Source organism: Schistocerca serialis, chromosome 11, assembly GCF_023864345.2.
Source record: "Schistocerca serialis cubense isolate TAMUIC-IGC-003099 chromosome 11, iqSchSeri2.2, whole genome shotgun sequence".
Lineage (NCBI taxonomy): Eukaryota > Metazoa > Arthropoda > Insecta > Orthoptera > Acrididae > Schistocerca > Schistocerca serialis.
The window spans coordinates 124,616,087-124,637,855 of record NC_064648.1 but is presented as its reverse complement, the minus strand read 5'-3'; the positions used below and the strand labels follow the sequence as shown (position 1 = coordinate 124,637,855).

At 39.0% G+C, this 21,769-nt stretch overlaps 1 protein-coding gene across 1 annotated transcript in view; it reads left to right on the top strand.

Moving 5' to 3' along the window:
• LOC126426679 (D-3-phosphoglycerate dehydrogenase) overlaps positions 1 to 18,475 on the top strand; it is an 81,627-nt gene extending 63,152 nt beyond the window's left edge. Inside the window, exons 6-10 of the mRNA XM_050088570.1 lie at positions 3,141 to 3,247; positions 6,227 to 6,435; positions 10,133 to 10,290; positions 12,058 to 12,279; positions 15,841 to 18,475. Of these exons, the coding sequence (XP_049944527.1) occupies positions 3,141 to 3,247; positions 6,227 to 6,435; positions 10,133 to 10,290; positions 12,058 to 12,279; positions 15,841 to 16,145 (1,001 nt within the window). The 3' untranslated portion in view covers positions 16,146 to 18,475. The remainder of the gene's footprint in view (positions 1 to 3,140; positions 3,248 to 6,226; positions 6,436 to 10,132; positions 10,291 to 12,057; positions 12,280 to 15,840) is intronic.
• The last annotated feature ends 3,294 nt before the right edge of the window (positions 18,476 to 21,769 follow it).

Below are 21,769 nucleotides of genomic sequence, written 5' to 3'. Positions count from 1 at the left end.
CTGAAGAAATGAATTAAAATTTGTGACACAGCTGGGATTTGAACCCAGGTCACCTGCTTGCTAGGCAGATTTGCTAGCCATTACCCCACTGGAGCAGTGTAGTTCAGATACCTGCATGGAATACCCTAGTCCACTGCCCTCTCTAACACAACATTCAGGTCATGCCTTCAGCGTATTTTCCCTTTCCTAAATTCTCTTTATTGCCAAACTTATCTGGTATTGGAATAGCAACCCCGCTTTGTACATAATGGAGAAATCCTGCCTGTATCTCAAATGTAGGTGATCTATTGATCTGTAGAATTACATTTTCCCTGAGACATATGAGTCTCAGCTTTAGCTTCAAAAAGATAGGAGCTGAAGAAATGAATTAAATTTTGTGACACAACTGCAACTTGAACCGAAGTCTCCTACCTACAAGGCAGATGTGCTAGCCACTACACCCTTGCAGCAGTGTAGCTTATCAATCATAGATAAGTCACTCACATTTGAGCTACAGGCAGGATTTTCCCATTACATACAAGGCTGGAATGCTATTCCAATACCTGAGAGCCTCAGCAATACTGACGATTTAAGAAGGGGAAAATAAACTGAAGGCATGACTGAAGTGCTAGGGAGGGCATTGGAATAGGGTAGTCCATGTAGCTTTGTCAGCTACACTGTTACGGTGATGTTATAGCCAGCACTTCAGCCTAGTATGCAGCAGACCTGGGTTCAAGTCCCAAGTGGGGTTTGAATTTTAATTCATTTCTTCAGGTTTCATCATTATCAAAATTAATTGTGATTGTGAGGTATAGATCTTCATGGTGACAAAAATGTCAACCTTTTGAAGGACATCACTGTCAGCTGTGACTGTTTGAATAATTTCTTTATAAAACACACTGAAATTTTCTCTATTTAGCTATTTTAAAGTAGAACATAGAGAAAATTTAGTGTTTCATCACAACTTTAAACACATCAGTGATGTGTCATCATCACACTGTGTGAAAATATGAAGTTCTTTGATGTCATGTATGCAAAAGATGCAAAAAATGTAAAACACTGTGCCTATACATGAAATAAAAAGATATACATTTGTAGCACTTTCGAAAATTTGACATGTGCTGGAGCACAGGATTTTCGCTGCACCTCCCTAGAAAAGTGGCTGAATGGCCAAAAACGTGAATTTTGAAATCTAAACAATTTTAGCAGCTAAATGTGACAATGAGGTCTTTCAAAAAGTTTAAACTCAGTATGAACTACCACTAAGAAACACTGAAATGTGAATATAACGTGTGCAATAGAGTTAATTTGAAATGCTAAATTTATTATACAGGGTGAGTCACCTAACATTACAGCTGGATATATTTCGTAAACCACATCAAATACTGAGGAATTCATTCCACAGACCGAACGTGAGGAGAGGGGCTAGTGTAATTGGTTAATACAAACCATAAGAAAGAGCACGGAAGTATGTTTTTCAACACAAACCTACGTTTTTTAAAATGGAACACCGTTAGTTTTGTTAGCACATCTGTACATATAAACAAATACGTAATCAGTGCCGTTTGTTGCATTGTAAAATGTTAATTCCATCTAGAGATATTGTAGCCTAAAGTTGACGCTTGAGTACCACTCCTCCGCTGTTCGATCGTGTGTATCGGAGAGCACAGAATTAGGTAGGGATCCAAAAGGAACGGTGATGGACCTTAGGTACAGAAGAGACTGGAACAGCACATTAACTCCACATGCTAACACCTTTTTATTGGTCATTTTCACAACATGTCAGGCCAATAGATGTTCAATGTGATGGCCATCATTTGCTGCACACAATTCCAATCTCTGACGTAATGAATGTCGTAAGCACTGCAGTACATCTGGTGTAATGTCGCCACAGGCTGCCACAATACGTTGTTTCATATCCTCTGGGGTTGTAGGCACATCGCGGTACACATTCTCCTTTAACGTACCCCACAGAAAGAAGTCCAGAGGTGTAAGATCAGGAGAACGGGCTGGCCAATTTATGCGTCCTCCACGTCCTATGAAATGCCCGTCGAACATCCTGTCAAGGGTCAGCCTAGTGTTAATTGCGGAATGTGCAGGTGCACCATCATGCTGATACCACATACGTCGACGCGTTTCCAGTGGGACACACTCTATTCCACTTCGTAATTGAAAACGGAAACCACGTGTGTACGTTTACCTCACCCCTCATGGTAATGTACGTGTGCGTCAGTGGAAAAGACCAATAAAAAGGTGTTAGCATGTGGACGTAATGTGCTGTTCCAGTCTCTTCTGTACCTGAGGTCCATCACCGTTCCCTTTGGATCCCTACGTGATTCGGTGCTCTCCGATACACACGATCGAACAGCGGAGGAGTGGTACTCAAGCGTCAACTTTAGGTTACAATATCTCCGGATGTAATTAACATTTTACAATGCAACAAATGGCACTGGTTATGTATTTGTTTATATGTTCAGATGTGCTAACAAAACTAACGGGGTTCCATTTAAAAAAAAACGTAGGATTGTGTTAAAAAACATACTTCCGTGCATTTTTTTATGGTTTGTATTAACCAATTACACTAGCCCCTCTCCTCACGTTCAGTCTATGGAATCGATTCGTCAGTATTTGATGTGGTTTACGAAATATATCCAGCGGTAATGTTAGGTGACTCACCCTGTATAAGATGGGCGCAAGACTTAACAACTGTCATCAATGGTAAACTACAAGTTATAAAGTTAAAGAACACATAGTTATGTTGTAATTATTGTAGTCAACTGTTCCATGCAATATCTTGATAGATAATACTTTCAAGGCTTAAAGTTACTTTTCGATACAAATAGTGTGGAACATTTTTTTTTCAGTCAATACATTTGAAGTGCTGGGCCTATTACAAGACATATGTGTAAGGCATCACTGACATAGCTAATCCACTTTTCTGCCAAAAAATATTTACATTTCTAATGTTCTGTTGTGGCCTCTCGAAGCGAAATAACCTGGCTTACTAAGGAATTTTAGAATAGTTAAAGCATTAAGGTGATATAAGGATTACATTTCATATGGGATGCGTAACTGGTCGTTGTAAGTATAATTTGTTAACTTCATCAAACACTACACATTATGTTGCTGAAGTAACATTCTTTGATGCTTGCATGTTACAGATCTGATTAATGATGAAGTGCTCAGCAAATGCAAACGTGGTGTCCGCATCGTCAATGTCGCAAGAGGAGGGATCATCGATGAGAAGGCACTGCTGGTGGCTCTAAACGTAAGTAGCATACATCCACTCATATCTGACTCAATGGCAGCTGCAGAATGCAGCTCAGAATGTATGTGGTGAAAGTCTGTCTTTCTACTTTTTCTCACCTGGTGTAGTCAGTTTATTGAAATTAGTGAGTTTGGTCACTTACTTAAGATCTGAGGTCATCAGTTCCCTAAGAACTACTTAAACCTAACTAACCTAAGGACATCATGCACGTCCATGCCTGAGGCAGGATTGGAACCTGTGACTGTAGCAGCAGAATAGTTCCGCACTGAAGCGCCTAGAACTGCTCGGCCACAGCAGCCGGCAATATGGAGGGATATGTAGATAGAAATGAAGAGAAAAACAGGAATATATTGAGATACATAGATACAGGTTGAGAGAAAGATACATTGGGTGATAAAAATATAAAGAAATATGCAATGAAATAGTGAAAGATAAAAACCTGTCTAAATATAAAGAGAGTTATAGAGAGAAATATACAAAATATGGAGCAGTGTGCAACAACATCTTAAGCAATGCACCAGTAGAATAGCATGAAAGACTGATAAACTGATAGAGATAAAGAGAAAAGTTGAAAATTGAGTGATACTCACAGAGAGATGGAGGGAAAAATAAAAAGGAGAGAGATGTACAGGCAGAACTGAAGTGTAACTGAAAGATACTGAGAGATGGGCACTTGGAGATTGGGTGAATGATGGAAATGTAGAGAGGAAGATAGAAATGTAGAGTGATACATAAATAGAAATGAAGTGAAACATGAGGTAGAATCAGAGAGCAACAGACAGACAGAGTAAAAAAAGAAATATAGTGATATACCTTGTATGGAGTGTAGCCATGTATGGAAGTGAAACATGGACGATAAATAGTTTGGACAAGAAGAGAATAGAAGCTTTTGAAATGTGGTGCTACAGAAGAATCTGAAGATTAGATGGGTAGATCACATAACTAATGAGGTGTTGAATGGCATTGGGGAGAAGAAGAGTTTGTGGCACAACTTGACAAGAAGAAGGGACCGGTTGGTAGGACATGTTCTGAGGCATCAAGGGATCACCAATTTAGTATTGGAGGGCAGCGTGGAGGGTAAAAATCGTAGAGGGAGACCAAGAGATGAATACACTAAGCAGATTCAGAAGGATGTAGGTTGCAGTAGGTACTGGGCGATGAAGAAGCTTGCACAAGATAGAGTAGTGTGGAGAGCTGCATCAAACCAGTCTCAGGACTGAAGACCACAACAACAACAACCTTCATCTTTCACTCTACAGACAAAATGATAGAAATATAGAGAGAAATGTAGGGTGATGCACAGATATAAGTAAAGAGATTGGGGCTTATAGGTGAGTAAAAGAAACAATGAAAATATATAATGAGCGATGGAAAAAGTCTCTGTTCAGAGGCCACTCCAACCCCTTCCCTTCATGTCAGTGCTTATATATTAGCAATGGAGTCATGCTGGGTTACACACAGGCTGCAGCAACTTACTCAAACGGTAACTTTTTGGTTGCCAATTATGTGAGTTGTACTTGTGGTCGCTCTGTGAAGTGAAAAACACGTGACCAGTGCTCATTCTCCCCTCACATCTTCCACAACAGGACTAGAGTAGTGTCACATCCAGCTCTGTGGGAAGATCTCGGGTGGCCTCTGACTGAACCTCAGCCTCTACGTCACAGGACTCACTTTCAGTAGGAATGGGGGTTCACATCTTTGTCCATTGTTCCCTGTGGTTTCCATGTGTCGACTGAAAATGAAAGGGCTGATTTGCTTCCCAGTGTGGGCTTGTATTCTGTCTCCAATAAACTCGCCTCAAATGGACGTCGAAAACCTATCATCCTTCGAATTTTATTTGAGTGTATAGCGAGGAGCAGCAATGTCACTGGAAGAGTTAATTCTATTGTAAATATTCCAGTTGAGGAAATTAAAGAGGAGTTGGCATGCGACACTCCAGGACGCTTTTTCTACAAATAAAAGATTGAGTAGTTATGTTGCCCTTGAAAATACACGAGGACAGATTCAGGCATTTACAGTGTGCTGCAGGGTATCGGTGGCTGTCATTCACCCAGCCAAGATTTGGCAGCCTTTTGACAGTTGGACGCATTATTTCCTTAGATTTCGCTAGAAACTGCTGCAGAGAATTGTCTTAAGTACGGTCCATACCAAAATTGTGCAAGCCATCCCAGACGACAAGCCAGTTTTTGAACTTGTTGGAGCTGTACAGCTAAGTGCTCAGTGTCACAATTTTCATTAAAGGATGCTTTCAAAAGGCTTAAAAATATTGTATTTGTTGAATTAACTGCAGCATTAATGTGCTAGTCTGCTCTTTGCTGGGTATGTCGCGTATTACTTTGCTTCCTAGGTAATAGAATTCTTTCACCTTTTCCACTTTTGGATTCCCAATTTTGATGTTAAGTTTATCGCTAATTACATTTGTGCTACTCTGCTACTTCATCTTTCTTCAGTTTACTCTCAATCCATAGTATATATTCATTAGGCTCTTTATTTCCTTCTGCAAGTCCGTAATTCTTCCTCCTTTTCCTGAGGCTAGCAATGTTCTCACCAAATATTATCATCGACAAAACCTTTACCCAGAATTTTGATCCCCTCCTGCACCTTTCTTTTATTTCAGTTATCTCTGATGTATAAGTTGAAAAGTAGAGGGAAAAAATACAACATAGTCTTATACCCTTTGTAGTCTGATCACTTCATTCTGGCTCTTCCACTCTCCCTGTTCTCAGTTCTTATGCGTATTGTCTATTGAATGTCTTGCACTATTTCACATTGCCATCAGATTTTATAGGTTGATGAATCGTATGAATATATCTCAGTTTTTCTCAGATCTTTCTTCCATTATGAAACCTAACTCTAATTGACGTATCTATTATATCTACCTGTTTTTGTTTTAGAAGGTCGCTTGTGGAAGCACATAGAGAACACTGCATATAGTAACACTTCTTGCTGGGCGCCTAATAATGTGATGCCGTTTTCCAGGACGGCCGCTGCGGTGGCGCTGCACTGGACGTGCTGACAGAGGAGCCGCCGCGCTCCGATTGGCTGCTGGAGCTGGTGCGTCACCCGCAGGTGGTGGCCACGCCCCATCTGGGCGCCAGCACCGCCGAGGCGCAGCGGCGGGTCGCCAGGGAGGCGGCCGAGCAGCTGGTGGCACTCTCCGCCACCGTGCCCGCCGCGCAGAGGGCCAGGTGAGTCGCAGCACGCCTGCCTGCCTCGCCTCTCGATACGCCCGAGTGGACTGACATCGCGACCCTCCAGTAGAACCTCGAGGGTCCTCCGAACTAGCTGTGAATTGCAGCTGCACGAACTGCTTGGGCCTCTGATATGGCAGACGCAAGCTCACGAGACAGTAGGCTAATCTCTGTGGTTGCTTTGGATCACTGTAAGAGGTGTACAACTGGCACTGTGTCATCATGGGGCCATTCACTGCTGACGTGAGTGAAGGCAATGAGGTGGTGCATATTTGTGTGGGATTAGTGAAGTAATGTGAGCCACCATTGACAGACCACACAATGGCAGAAACAAACTGTCATGTACGGATATGCCTACTCATCAGTCACAAAAACTTTTGTGATTGAATTACTAAATAATTATGTAAATGAAGGCGAATTTTTAACACACTACATTTTCAAATTTCTCCTAGCCACATACAGAGTCTGTAGATAGTTCTGAAAACGTGTGGCTGTGAAATTATTATAGCTATGCAAATACTTGTAAAATTTAAAGGGAAAACTTAGCTACAGATACACTACATACAAGTAAGGACATGAATTATGCATACTGCAAGTGTCCGTAGTTATTGTTTTAAATCTTACAAGTACTTCTTAAAAAGTTCACAATCACAAATTTCCAGGACTATCTGTATTGGGTTAGGAATCTATACAAGCCTGTGCGAAATTATTTTGAACTTTCTGATCTAATTTAAAAGGATGGTACATTTAAAATTCTTTTTCCTTTAAATAATTATGTTCTGCTTTTAGTCTTGTATGTTTGAAAATTTTAATAGATTTCAAACGTATTGATGAGATAATAAGGGAGACATGGTAATTTTCAGGTTTATTTCAGTCTCCCCTCATCTGACCCAAGAAATGTAGGGCTTCCTCCTACGTATATCTCATGAAAAGACCATGAAACTAAAAGTTAAGAGAGATTTGTGCTCGCACACCCAGTTCTGAGCTTATAAGTTTCACATATTGAAAGTTTCACCTCTCTAGCTCACTGGGAATCTTCAACACACACCAGGTGATAAAGCGAGTTAATATTGCTTTTTCACCAAGCACTGAGCTGTAAAGCGAAATTCGTACCGAAGACACAGACAAATAAAAACGAAATATGCATCTTATCTTCCCGCTGTCTTTGCTCATCTGTGCCTGTCATCTCAGATACTACCTGTAACATATTCTAATCCAACCCACACAACATGTTGCTGTCGCAGGGCAGCCAACATGTCAGGCATCACCAAACTTTTTCAAACCTACCCCTATCCCTACCGAAAAGGCTGACACAAAAGCATTTTAATGTTGCATTGTCATCCAGTTCTGAGTTACATTTGAAATTTCAATCCTCTAATTCATCAGAAAGTTAACTTTAAACCAATTACAAAATTTGTATCAAACAGATATACAAGACAGGGACTTAATAAAAACATGGTAAAAGTGAAACAAATTAACATGCTTGTTTTGATGCTACATACCCCAGCCCCCACAGGAGTACAGTATGCAGAATGTTCATACAGCTACATGAAACTGCCACCAAGATCCCATTTCAAGATGTTGTTCAACTTGCAGGGCACATTCACACTTTTTTCGATCTTGATGAGCCACCTGCATTTTGTCATATTGTATTAGGCCGCGAAAATATCTCTTTAATTATTTTTATTAAACACAGATCTACAGAATTTTCCCTGATGGAGATAACCTATTCATTTATTACCCACAATATACAAGCCCAACACTATCTGACTACTATACATTGAAAACATGACTTCCAATAATTAACACAAAACAATGGCTCTGTATTTCAAGAAATCCTAACAATAATACAAATCGAAAAAACATGAAATTAAAGAAATATGAAACTACCTCCAACTCTGTTAATTGCCTAAACTTATTTCAATCACGAATCCCAACAGTGCAAACCCCATTTTTTTCCATAAGTCACTTACCTCATAGAAAATCTTCATAACACAAACTACAGCAATTACAGCAAGTAGAAACTACGGCTAGCTACATAAAAAGATTCTAACTACTCGGAGCTCTAACTACAAGGAGGTGTATGGTTAGCAAAAGAAAGATTTTATTGAAGAGCAAACAATGTATTTAGAAAATTTTACCTTATTCATTTGACATCCAGTTCCAATAAGTCTGTAGTTGTCAATAATTCCACTGCCCAAACAATATCAACCAAACATCTATCCTCATGCATTTCCTTGTGTATTTTCTTATAAACACTCCATTTCACCTCACTTTACAATGCATGTCCTACCAACACAGGGTCGCCACTAAAAATGTCATGTCCATACACTTTCCTATCCACTCGCTAACTGCTAGTCCATACAACCACAGAATCTCTCGGTGAGGGCAATGAGGGCTGTCAGCAATATTAAAGCAGTCTATAGCACTGCCAACATACAAACAGGCTACTTACAGCTGGTACTGATGATTTTCTCAAAAACAGGGTTGTCAGCGATTTTCATTTCAATAAAGTCACAACAGTTGTCCATTTATCATCTTTTACTAGGCGGGAGAAAGTTTGGATGCACTTTTCTCTTCTTTGAAACTCAAGTTACTGTGGCTCCACTGCTGTTTGTGACACTACAGTGTTAACACCCTACGGGCCCATGACTTATTGGTGTACCAGTGTGGCATGTCCAGTGTGTCTGCAAGGAATGGTGTACCACCCACAGCCATGTAACAAACCACAAAAACTGTGCTCGTAGAAGGATCCCAGCTAACCGGGAGGGAGACAAGTGTCACACATTGTCAATGGTTTCAAATCCAACAGGAAATGCTGTTGTCTATGACTGCAAGAAAACCTCAAGTGAGTGAACGTAGTGAAAGAGACAGCACAGTCGCACTTGAATCTGACATCAACACAGAAACTAGGCAACAGCCGACTGGAGATGTGTGATGTAGTCCGAGGAGTCACGATTTTGGCTCTTTTCAGATGATGCAACATGTTGAGCACACTGATGGTCCAGTGAAATGTTTAAATCACAGTATATATAAGGTGCAACTCAGGGCAGAGGTACTGCTGTGGCATTCCACTGGATTCCACGTTAAACAATAGGTTCCCTTTCCCCAGATGGATAACTGGGGCAATCAGGGTCACACAAATCACTGTAGTGGCATCCAGTAGAAAGACTCACACTAACCCATTGAAGCATGCGAGATTACTGCTCATAGGGCTGATATTTGTACCATGACTTGGCAATATCCATTTGAGACACCATGAACATCAATTATGACGTTTGTTTCAACATTTCTGGCTTGTCCTCTCTTTTAAATCTTCTTCATGAATGTGCAGTACACACCCCCACCTTCCAAGACGACAGCAGCCATACTGACAGGGCTGCATGCATACATTCCTGGTTTGACGTAGACCCAGGGTGTTCTGTCATCTGGAGTGACCCGCTAAATCACTCAATCTTAATCCAAAAGAAAGTGACTTGTAGAATCTGACACTGCAATTGAAATATGGCATTAAGAATCACCGCTATCCAGTAGCCCGACAGGTGCTAATCGTCAGCTACATAAACACTCTAGTGCAAATGCTACTAGCTCTGTGATAAGTGGCTGAGAACCTGCAGCAATCTAAGTTCCTTGTTATATTTTGGAGGGCCCGCACTGACAGCCACCTGATTTTGTTGCTTCTGCTGTTGTGCAGGTTCCAGCTGACAGGTGTTGTGAACGCACCCGCACTGTCTGCATCACTGGACGAGGGGAATCAGCCCTGGCTCCAGCTGGCAAAGGAGCTGGGCTCACTGGCCGCCCGTCTGGTCCAGGGTTCGCTGCCCGGGACGGCCATCAACGTGACAGCCTCTGGTAAGACCATCATAACCACTCGTCTTACAGGTTGTGACAGCACCTTGGTGATACTGAGGATTTGTCCATTTGCTCTACAACTTTTCTAAAATGTTATGTAACTCTGACGTATGATACTATTTTTAAAGCTGTATTGTCTATTTGTCGACTGTGAGTCACAAATACGAATACGTTTTTTCAGAGACCACTACTACTCACAATTATTTGTCAATTTACTTAATTTATTGAATGAAATAACATGTTTTGAGGCACAAACTTCATCTTCAGGTTACAATGGCAACACAAAAAATTTAACATAAGTACACATAGATACTAAATAGGCTTTCTACAGTCTTGGTTAGCTGGTTTAAAGGGGGGGGGGGGGGGGAGAGGGACTTACAGTCTTGGCAAGTTCATATGAAATGGCTGTCTTCTTGTGGAGGTTTAATTACATCTATTTCTCAGCTTCTTGGATCTTGTTAACGATGGTTTGTAGACATGCAAAGGACACAAAGATACATCATCATGATCAAATACCGCACAGTTGACAGTGCTTTCATAAGAAATTGACATAATGGGATACTGAGAGCCTGAAATCATGATGGCACTTTTACTACAATTATTTTCAGTCACTGATCACCATTTTTGGTTACTTCCAAAGAGGCTATAGGTACCTCCATAGGTATAACAAAATCCTTCACTTCTTTAGCAAATGCATAACAACTTCTTATGTTACTTGTTTGTTTGAATATATACACAGCTTTCAGTTTTCAGTCACAATTCCTATTGATTTTGTTGTTAGGGCACAACGTGTTACGCACAATTTGCCAAATCCTGTTTTTTTGCTTATTTAGTTTTACTTGTCAGCAAAGTCCAGGTCTTTTCAGATTCATTAGTTTCAATCTATGTTTTTCTTCTTCTATGAACAAGAAATAACTATTATCTATCTTTTCTTTTATCTCACTTTGAAATTTGCTTGTTGGATCTCTTTCTATATTGACAGTATTACTTTCCACGAAAAATATCTGATCTTTTGCCAATGTAATCGTCATCATGTATCAGAACAGCCACATTGTCCTTGTGACCCATACTTACTATGACTTTTTTTGATTTTCAGTTTGTTTAATTTATTGGCTTACTTGTGTTCAGTACTTTTGTTTGACCACATTTTCATTGAGGGCCCTTTGAACCTTCCTTTTTTGACTGGACTACAGTCATAATTTTCTGAGACTCATTTACTATAGTGGCACCAACTTAAGAAATGGTTTTATTGAGTACATTAGTATCAATCACTGGCTGAATATTGAAATGTAAGCCTTTGTGTCATAATGTAAAGGCAATATTGTTTGGCTGTGATGAAAGTTATTGTTTGAAATAAACAACATGCAGAAATTAATCACTGATTCGTCATGTCATATCGTTCATATTATTCATCTCCAGGGTTGTGCAGTGCACTAAGAAAATAAAGTCATACATTGGAATTTATGTATAGAAAAGGTCTGTTGCCATGCCACAAGGAAAGCAAAACTATAGGTCTTTAGCTCTGACAGAAATAATTTTCATGTGTAATTTTCATGTACACACATACTGGGTGTTTAAATAAGTTCACTTGATGTTACATAACACGCTAGTTCATAATTGTTTCATCTGGATGTATGTTACTCTTCTAATTCCTCTTCAAATTTCTCGCCACTTGTTTTTTTGGCTTTACTTCACTCAATTAGGAACAGCTAGTATGCTGACTGATGTGGAACTCGTGGTAAGTGAAGCCTTGTCTAATGTTGGCAGGCCCTGGTAGTGAGCGGCTGACCTTCGTTGCCACGGCAGCCGTTACTGGTTTGCTGTCTGGGCGCACACCGAATGGGTTGAACCTGGTCAACGCCCCAGCACTGGCACGCGACATGGGTGTCACAGTGACATCCGAGAAGGCCTCTGCTGGCAGCCAGGGAGACGACACCACAGTCACTGTCAAAATCCAGCAGGCCAGCGGGGAGGTGCATGCCGTCACTGGTGAGTCTTCCCCTCCTCACTCTGCTCTGCTGTCTACTTTCTGCACTATTTCATTCAACTGCACATCTGTTCACTTCTCCCGTGCATCACTCCTTTCTTCAGTGCCATCACCTCACAACTTCTTTCTTATTTCCTCCTTAATTTTTCCGTATTTTCTTCTATTTTTGAGTTTCTCCTACACAACTCAAACTTCCTCTATACTCTTTCCTACTTCTTCCACAATTGCATTGAATTGCATACCTGTTCACTTCACCCATGCATCCTGTTTCTACTGAGTGAGTGGACTCTGCTTACATCATTATTTCTTATTTCCCCTGAATCCATGTGTTTGGTTTCTTCCTCAGTCCCCTAGCTTGTCTTCTCACTTTTTTCGTTATTTCAGTCAACTGCACATCTGTCCACTTCTCCCATACGCCCCTGCTCTCTTCAGTGGTTCCTTCTTACAAAATTTTTACTTAGTTTCTTCATTTCCACCAGTTTCTGGTTTATTTCATGCTGCCTTACCTAACTCTACTCTCCTTCATAATTCCTTCACCATTTCATGCATCTGCATGCATCTTTACTTCTCCCATGTGTGCCATCTCTCTTTATTGGGATCTGCTTAGGACATCCCACCTTACTTCCCTGACTCTACCACTTTTTTTTCTCCTACTTACTTCACCTAAATCTACTCTACTTTCTTCTTCCTTCACCATTTCATCAAACTGCACATCCATTCACTCCTCCCTTGCACTATTCTTTCTTTAGTGGGACTTCCTTTACAGATTACTCTGTCATTTCCTTTAAATGTACTACTTTTCAGTTTTTCTTGGTCCATCATTCCATCAGCATTCTTATATCCACTTACCAGTTGTTCAACACTGAATAGCATGTGGTAGACTTTGTTTCCTGTTACCCATATTTTTCATGTGTTGCACAAGGCAATCTGATCCATACAGCCAGCTCTGAAAAGCTAAAACAGTGCGCAGCTAGGGAACTCAAACACATGGCATTCATGAGTAGCATTCTTGAATTCACTGAAGCTTGTAGATTCTATCAGCTTCTCACTAAAGCTTCAGAGGTCAACAGAAAATTTCTAACCATGATATAAGTCACTAAACAGTTGATATGAAGGGCTGATTTCAATAGTGGTACAAGTCCATTACCTCCACTTTTCTGTCTATAATGCTTCTGACATTAATGGTCCAAACAAACAGAAAGAAAGGTTCATCTCTAGCAAGAAGCTATATACTTGAATATTTCTGGTATCTCAACTGCAGATTTTTCAGCACTCATTTAACTTTAGGACTCTTTATCTCAGAATGAACGAAAATGGACTTGTACCACTATTGAAATAAGGCCTTCATATATACAGCAGAAATGTTAACTCACAATTGAGGTATCCATCCAGATTGTGCCTTCCACTTATTTGATTAAAAAGCAAATACTCAGTAAATAGTATCAAGTGAAAACATTGCCACCTGTATCACAGTTATAGATATTTTCACTTGAGTTTACTTACTGATGACTTATTTTCTCTCCTTTTTATATGTCAGCAAATTCTCGTTCTCCTTCACTTTATCTCTTTATTCTCTGTCTTTTCTTCCATCAAAATGTTGCATTGGTTGTATCGCTACTCCTCTTTTTTTATTTATATATTCTCTCTTCTGCTGCTAGACTCTTTGTTGCTATAACATTCCTATTTTCATTCCACTTCTTTCTCCATTTTTTTTCTACATTGGCCCCATTCATCATTCCCTGGCATGCTAATTTCTCTTCAGCCTCGTGTTGCCTCCTTCACTCTGCTCTGACTTGTACCTACATATCATGAATTTCTGATCCTGCTTCCTGTACTGCTTACTCTTATTGAGCTCTCTCTGATTCTTCATATCTCCTAATTTTAGTTCTATTTCTCCTCCTGCTTTGTTTCTTACCTGTTCCTTCTTGAGTCTTCTCCTTTTTGTCTACAAATTCTTGTAATTGTTTTCCTCAGTCTTTGTTATCTCCTTATTCTTGAAATTAGACTTAGATTTGACATCATCAACTTTTGCTCCTCCTCAGGTTTATTGCTCATCCTTGAATCTTCAATATTCTTCTCTAACTTGAAGTTCCCAGATTCCTTCTCATTTCTATTCTGCTCTTTTGAATCCTATGTCTTCCTCTGAGTTTATATAGTTTCTTTTTGGGCATGTTTATGTATCCTCCTCATAAATTCCCCTCTATGCATGCAATATATGTTCCTTCCTTCCTTCCTCTATAGCTCTCATTGTTTCTGCTCAGCTCCCTCTCATTCTGCAACTCTCTTCTTTTTTACACTCTTTATACCTTTTTATTTTTATTTTCTTGATGTTGAAAGTCTCAGTAAATAAAATTACCACAGCTGATAAATGTGTTCTCTATTACTTTTTATCACCACATTGAGAAGTTCACTCATGGTATACAATGTAAACTCATCTGGATAAATGTAGGGGTGGACACTTTGACTGTGGTATGGCTGTAACTGTGATGCAAGAGGTCCACTCATAGTATACAACAAGAACTCATCCAGATCAGTGCAGCAGCGCACACTTTCAAACTGGTTTGGCTGTGACTGTGACACCATCACATGTGACAGCTTACACACACTTAAATATGATTCATACATAGGTTGCACATTTCGAAAATTCTATGAATGTTGAAAGTTAGTAAAGAAGAGTTTTTAACAGCCACTTGTAAAAGTGGTTCTCCCTCCATCTATAATTCCTTTGCTAAGTAATTCTGTCAAAGACAGCAAAGGACTTGGAAGAGCAGTTGAACGGAATGGACACTGCCTTGAAAGGAGGATATAAGATGAACATCAACAAAAGCAAAATGAGGATAATGGAATGTAGTCGAATTAAGTCGGGTGATGCTGAGGGAATTAGATTAGGAAATGAGACACTTAAAGTAGTAAAGGAGTTTTGCTATTTAGGGAGTAAAATAACTGATGATGATCGAAGTGGAGAAGATATAAAATGTAGACTGGCAATGGCAATGAAAGCGTTTCTGAAGAAGAGAAATTTGCTAACATCGAGTATAGATTTAAGTGTCAGGAAGTCGTTTCTGAAAGTATTTGTATGGAGTGTAGCCATGTATGGAAGTGAAACATGGACAATAAATAGTTTGGACAGGAAGAGAATAGAAGCTTTCGAAATGTGGGGCTACAGAAGAATGCTGAAGATGAGATGGGTAGATCACATAACTAATGACGAGGTATTGAATAGAATTGGGGAGAAGAGGCGTTTGTGGCACAACTTGACAAGAAGAAGAGACTGGTTGGTAGGACATGACTGAGGCATAAAGGGATCACAAATTTAGCATTGGAGGGCAGCATGGAGGGTAAAAATCGTAGAGGGAGACCAAGAGATGAATACACTAAACAGATTCAGAAGGATGTAGGTGGTAGTAGGTACTGGGAGATGAAGAAACTTGCCCAGGATAGGGTAGCATGGAGAGCTGCATCAAAGCAGTCTCAGGACTGAAGACCACAACAACAAGATCTTATGTACAGACAGGTACTGATGCCACTACTATGCATGACAATTGATGCCGGTGTACTTCCAGGTACGGTCCGTGCTGACAACCGGCCCCTCCTGCTCTCTGTCGACGGCTGCGTCTTCGACGGTGGCATTGCCCTCGGTGGGGGCGCACCTCTGCGCCTGTTCCGTGCCGCCTCTGCCGCCTCAGCACTTGGAGCTGTGTTGGGGGCACTGGCCTCTGCCTCCGCTTCCATTACCGGTGTCTCTGTAGCTGCCCCTGTCATGGAGCCGGCCAAAGGGCAACCCACTGACTCTCACGCCTGGATCGCTGTGCGCACCACGCAGCGTGTCGAGACCCGTGTTAACATCCCGGGTGTCGTCGACGTCTGAAGATTCACTTGTGCTGTTTTGCCCAATTTGTGAAGCTACTGTGCCCAGTACAACTCAAATTGTGTCTTCAGCATTCATCTCACTTCTTGAAGTGTGTTTTGTAACAATTATGTGACACTACTGCCTGGTGCTCTGAAACTGTAGTAACTGGTAAGGAATGAAATTTTGAAATGAACTGCCATCAGTCAGCTCTTAGCTGATTATCCATTGTTGCCCAGTTACTTTTTTTTTTAAGTCACCTTGTTCCTACTCCCTACCACACCAGTGGGGCAGAAATGTCATCAGGACTGACACTTATTAGTCAATGACCCCAGTATCCTTTGCAGGTGGCCTTAATACCTCTCATTTGCTAGGTGGGTGTATCTCCAGATAGGATGTGATGTGTTGAAATTACTCCGCACACCCAAACAGTCCACATTACACATCATCCCCTTACGCCCCTCAGCTCTCACCATGACACCTATTCGTCAAATGTCATCAAGACTGTCAACAATTGTCGTAATAACAGAATACTGTGGATTATGTACTATTATAGCTCACTTTCTATTATTTTTGTGTGTAACTCCTGTCCCAGCCCATCCTAATTTTAAGTGCGATAGAGGTGTTTTACCCCAGCAGGGTATTTTTCCCACATAATAAACCATATTTCTACCACATTTAGTTGAAGTTGCTGGTGATGTTCCAGCTTTGTGCCACCACATATGCTAGGAGTATATTACTACCATGACAGTTCTCGCCTTAGTCATATGTCTCTCACATATTGTAATATCTCCAGGCATTCCAGAAGCATGCTGAGCACCCACTTTAAATATATTATTTCGTTTTGAAGTATTCATTGAGACTAGGCACCAATGTTTACCTCTCCTTGTAGTTAAACAATGAGCAAGTTTCCGTAAAAACTTGTTACCCTCTGTTTTTCACCAGATTTGATAGTATAACATCCATCTGGCTGATTGGACAAAACTTTTCATTCTTACCCAATAAAGCCTTAATGTTTCAGGCAACTATTTTAAAGAAAAAGTGAACAATACATTAATTTATTTTACTGATTACAGATTGCATCAATAATGCTTGGTAAAAAGGAAAAAAAGATCATATAAATACTAGTGCATTCCAACTAATTTCAAATGAAATGTTCTCACAGTATTATAAATAAGACTTCCTACCATATTGTGCTGTAATTTAATTTGCAGTGAAACCTGACTCATGAAATTTGCTTTATGAAAACTTGAAGTTTTTTGCTTCTACTTCAGTTTTTCTGTGAGCTCTAACATATATTTTCATAATGTATTTTTAATATTTTGATCTGCAAATTTTTGTTTAAGAGAAAGCGTTTGACTGATACAATGATTTTTGTGGTGTATTGTAATCAATGGCTGTGATATTCATGTACTGTGAAGGTAAAAACTTTGCTTGAACAATGACATTTTGTGGATCTAATTTCATCATGAAATAAAAAAAATGATTTAATACAGAAGAAGTTATGATTGGAAAATATGAACTGATAACGCCAAAGAAGCATAGTCCGACACAGGAGAACTTACCAGTTATTCTACAGGCTGAGTTCTCTGTATTCAATCATGTCGGTCTTAATCATAGCAGTGAAATTCATTCTGTGTAGTGACATCAAATACATTGTGCAAAAACTGTGTTTATATCAGGGAACCATACATTTTAGGATTAGAACAGAAATTTATTATCCATGTTTCTTAAAGTCCAAAATTTGAATAAATTATCTTAATTAATAAACTGCACATCAAATTTTCTGTATAAAAGCTCATAAAGAAGATGAGAAACTGCCACTTAAAACTGACAAAAATGGTCTATTAGGAAGAAGGCCAACTTTTTGTTTTTCTATTAAATGTGTCCCTAAGTATACTATCTGTCTGTCCACATCTACATACAGTGAGAATTAACTGTCATTTCTTTTTATTAATGTCTAATGTATTACATACTAGTATACTATGATTTGATCAATATTCCTTTATTTTTAGCATTGCATCACCATAAATATTGCTGTAGTTGTTACAGCAGCATATGTTAGTTCTGTGGTGAAATGCATAAAGCTTAACAGCCTATGGTTGTGGCAATATTTCTTTCGAGACTGTAGTTGACATTTTTGTCTTGATAGTCTTAATAACTGTAATTTTTTGTACCTATATCTACCCTTATTTAAAAATCAAATGCCATTGCATTCTTCCATTTTACATTTTTAGAAATAAAGAAAATAATTGAATATATCAGAAGACAGTTTTTTACTGTAATACTGTAATTTTTCTGTATGAGAATAGTGCCATGTATAAAATAAAAATGAACGATTTTAAAAATCAGTTATTACTCAATTCATTACCATCCTGACACGAACCCAAACTTCCCATAAATTAGTTTCAAGACTACATTACTTAGTGGTCATTCTTAAATCAGTTAAATTTCTTGGAAATATAAGTTCTGTTATAAAATATCAGATATTTCACTGACAATGAACATATGTAACAAAATCTCATTGGTAGTGATTCTTTTTTATACCTTTCTACTATAGTGATGTGAGGGTAATTCTTTTTTATACCTTTTCTACTATATATTAATTACGCTTTTTTCTAGGTTTTTACAATAAAATAATATATAATATGTAATGGTATCAGAACTTTTATTAACAAATTACTTTTCAATAAAGTTTTTCCATGTTTCCAGTTAGCATATAAAATCATTAATTAGTTTTACTTTTACACATAAGAAAGATGTTTATATCAAATCACTCAGTTTCTCACTGCCAGGAAACTTGTTTTACTGGTACCATAGATTTTGTGTGACATACCACATGAGGCTTATGTAAGCAGACTTAATAGCTGCAGTTAGATAGGAAAGTCATAAACTATCAAAAATAGACTTTATTTTAAATAAAAGACTCGGAATAGATTCTCCAGTGCAGAATCAGTTTATTTTCAAGCATTTCAAAGAAAGTAATCCAAATGTTAGTTAAACAATGTAATAAAATTGGTACCTAAAACCACGACTTCAATATTTGTAATAGTGCAGTATCTCCTCATTTGAAATGGCGAATAAGCATTTAACAAGAAAATATAAGGTTTTGTTCCAGAATTAAATCTGACACAAAAGAGCTAAACAGAAAAAAAGAGAGAAGAATGCTCAGTCATATTCATTGCTATAGAAATATGTATAAGTTGTCTGAAGTTTAAAATGAGCTGTAAAACTATTAATTGTAGACGGACAGTGTTGGTTAAACTCCAACTTGATTATCCACATATAAACATTTATCACTTATGCACAGTAATGACAAAGGCTAGAGATACCACACTAACTTATCCACAACGTTAACAGTGTCTTAATTAATATAAAATCAGGAACACATTTTCTTCATCTCGCAAAAGATTTGTTATAAATTCTCTACCTGTTCAGAAGCAATTTTGTTTATAATAATTACAAAAGTTTTAAAGCACATTTTTATTAATGATAATTATGTACATAGCTTACATGAAAGTGTTTGTACAGAGATTTGTATATGAACATAATATTTTAGTACATTTGAAATTTTTGAGATTGATTCATTAGAAAAAATAGTTTATTTTTGATACTACAGAAGAAGTAATCCAAACTTTTCTTGTGAATTGTAAATATAAGTTACAGCAGTCAAACACATTATGTTACAAAATGCTATATGTCTCAAAACATTGTGTTGTTTTACTCTTCACCACTTCCAAAAAGATGTATGATCAGTTTATAGAAAGCTATTTGTCTTCCTTCTAGAATTAATGTTCCCACAAAAATACTCGTAGAATGGGAAAGAAAGGACAGGTCCTGATCACACATACTGCAATAATGATGCTGTCAGCTGAAAATTAATATTACTATCATTCTAGTTGAGCTACAAACATTAGTGGACTTGCCTAACAACTCAACAAGCAGCACATTTTTTGTGTTTAAGTCTGTGAATAGCCACCAGTAGATTTCGCAAAATGTACAGGCTTAATAACAGTGGAACGGTAACAAACAATGGATTTGTTGCTGTCATTGGCCATATGACATTCCTTGCTGAACTGTTAAATGCAGAATTTTAGAAAATAAAACCACAACAAAGTACTACTGCCACGTACAGATTTAAGTAAGCCAGGAAAATTAATAGGATCATGGGTGACAGCATGTGTCTGACACCAACCATAAGAGACTGCAGGAACTATTTTTCAAGTAATAACACTGCTGTTAATGTGAGTGTGCGTGTACATTCATAGCCGAGTGTATATTATTCACAATTACCAAACGACGTTAACCATTAATGGTGTTTGTATCAGTTTGACATAACGAGAACATCAGTAGCAATTTATCATTGAACACCCAGTTGCCTGCTTTGTTTTGCTTCAGGCTCTGAGCACTATGGGACTTAACATCTATGGTCATCAGTCCCCTAGAACTTAGAACTACTTAAACCTAACTAACCTAAGGACATCACACAACACCCAGTCATCACGAGGCAGAGAAAATCCCTGACCCCGCCGGGAATCGAACCCAGGAACCTGGGTGCGGGAAGCGAGAACGCTACCGCGCGACCACGAGCTGCGGACTTTGCTTCAGGTTCTTCTCTCACAGACACATAATGCCTCTTAGGCATTACAAGGAACTACTAAGCAGACGAAAAGCTTGGCACAAAGCCTACCTACATTGGATGTGTATTGTACCATCAGCACGACTGCCGACCCAAATGACCCATTGTCGCCATCTTCATGGTGTGCTGCTGTTTTCATCAGGACTTGCCTTCTAGTTTTTCCTTCTCCACCCACTCTTTCAAGTATTGCTTCCTTCTCTCGTAATTCCTTGCCTTCCCAGTGCCTCACCTTCAAAATCGGCAAAGAACGTGAAACAGACATCACTTAATATGACACCGTCTATCCTTCACACGTGATATATGTGATCATATTGGTACAGTTGTACACGAGCTGTATTTCACGAGAAAGTCCCAACTGGCTGTAAGTGCATGCTGGCTGCTAAAACTGCACTACCGTGATGTCGACGTACAACAAACACCAGACTAGCATGAAGTGCACTATGTGCTTGGAAGTGCTATTGATTAGCATTTCGGTGCAGCAACACAGGGCAGGTAGGGGTGATGTCATCCACGTTCTTTATTCAGCCTGATTCAGCTGCCCCTGCCAGTGTCATTTTATGCAACCTGCAATGTTCTACCTTCCTTTCAAAAACCACGTGCAAGATCTCCTATTCTCTCGTTCACTATGCGAGAACTATTGCTGCCACAGAAAGAAGTCAACATGACCTTATTGTATGAAATTTGACGTAATTAAATTTTGTACTCGGTTGTGTTTCCGCTAGAGGCAGTAGTTTTAGAATTATTTAATTACAGTATTTTCAATCATACTTAAGCAATAGGGTTCAATTAGTAAAAACAAACTATCAAAAGTCAACACCCATGAAAGTAAAGAGAGGAATTCCACAAGGCTCAGTGCTTGGCCCTTTCCTGTTCATTATTTACATCAATGACTTCTGAAATTATATGCCATGCAACAATGTACTGTATGCGTATGATATGACACCAATAACAGATGGAGAAAGTCTGCAAGATGTCATAGAATACAACTGAAATGAGCAGTGACTGG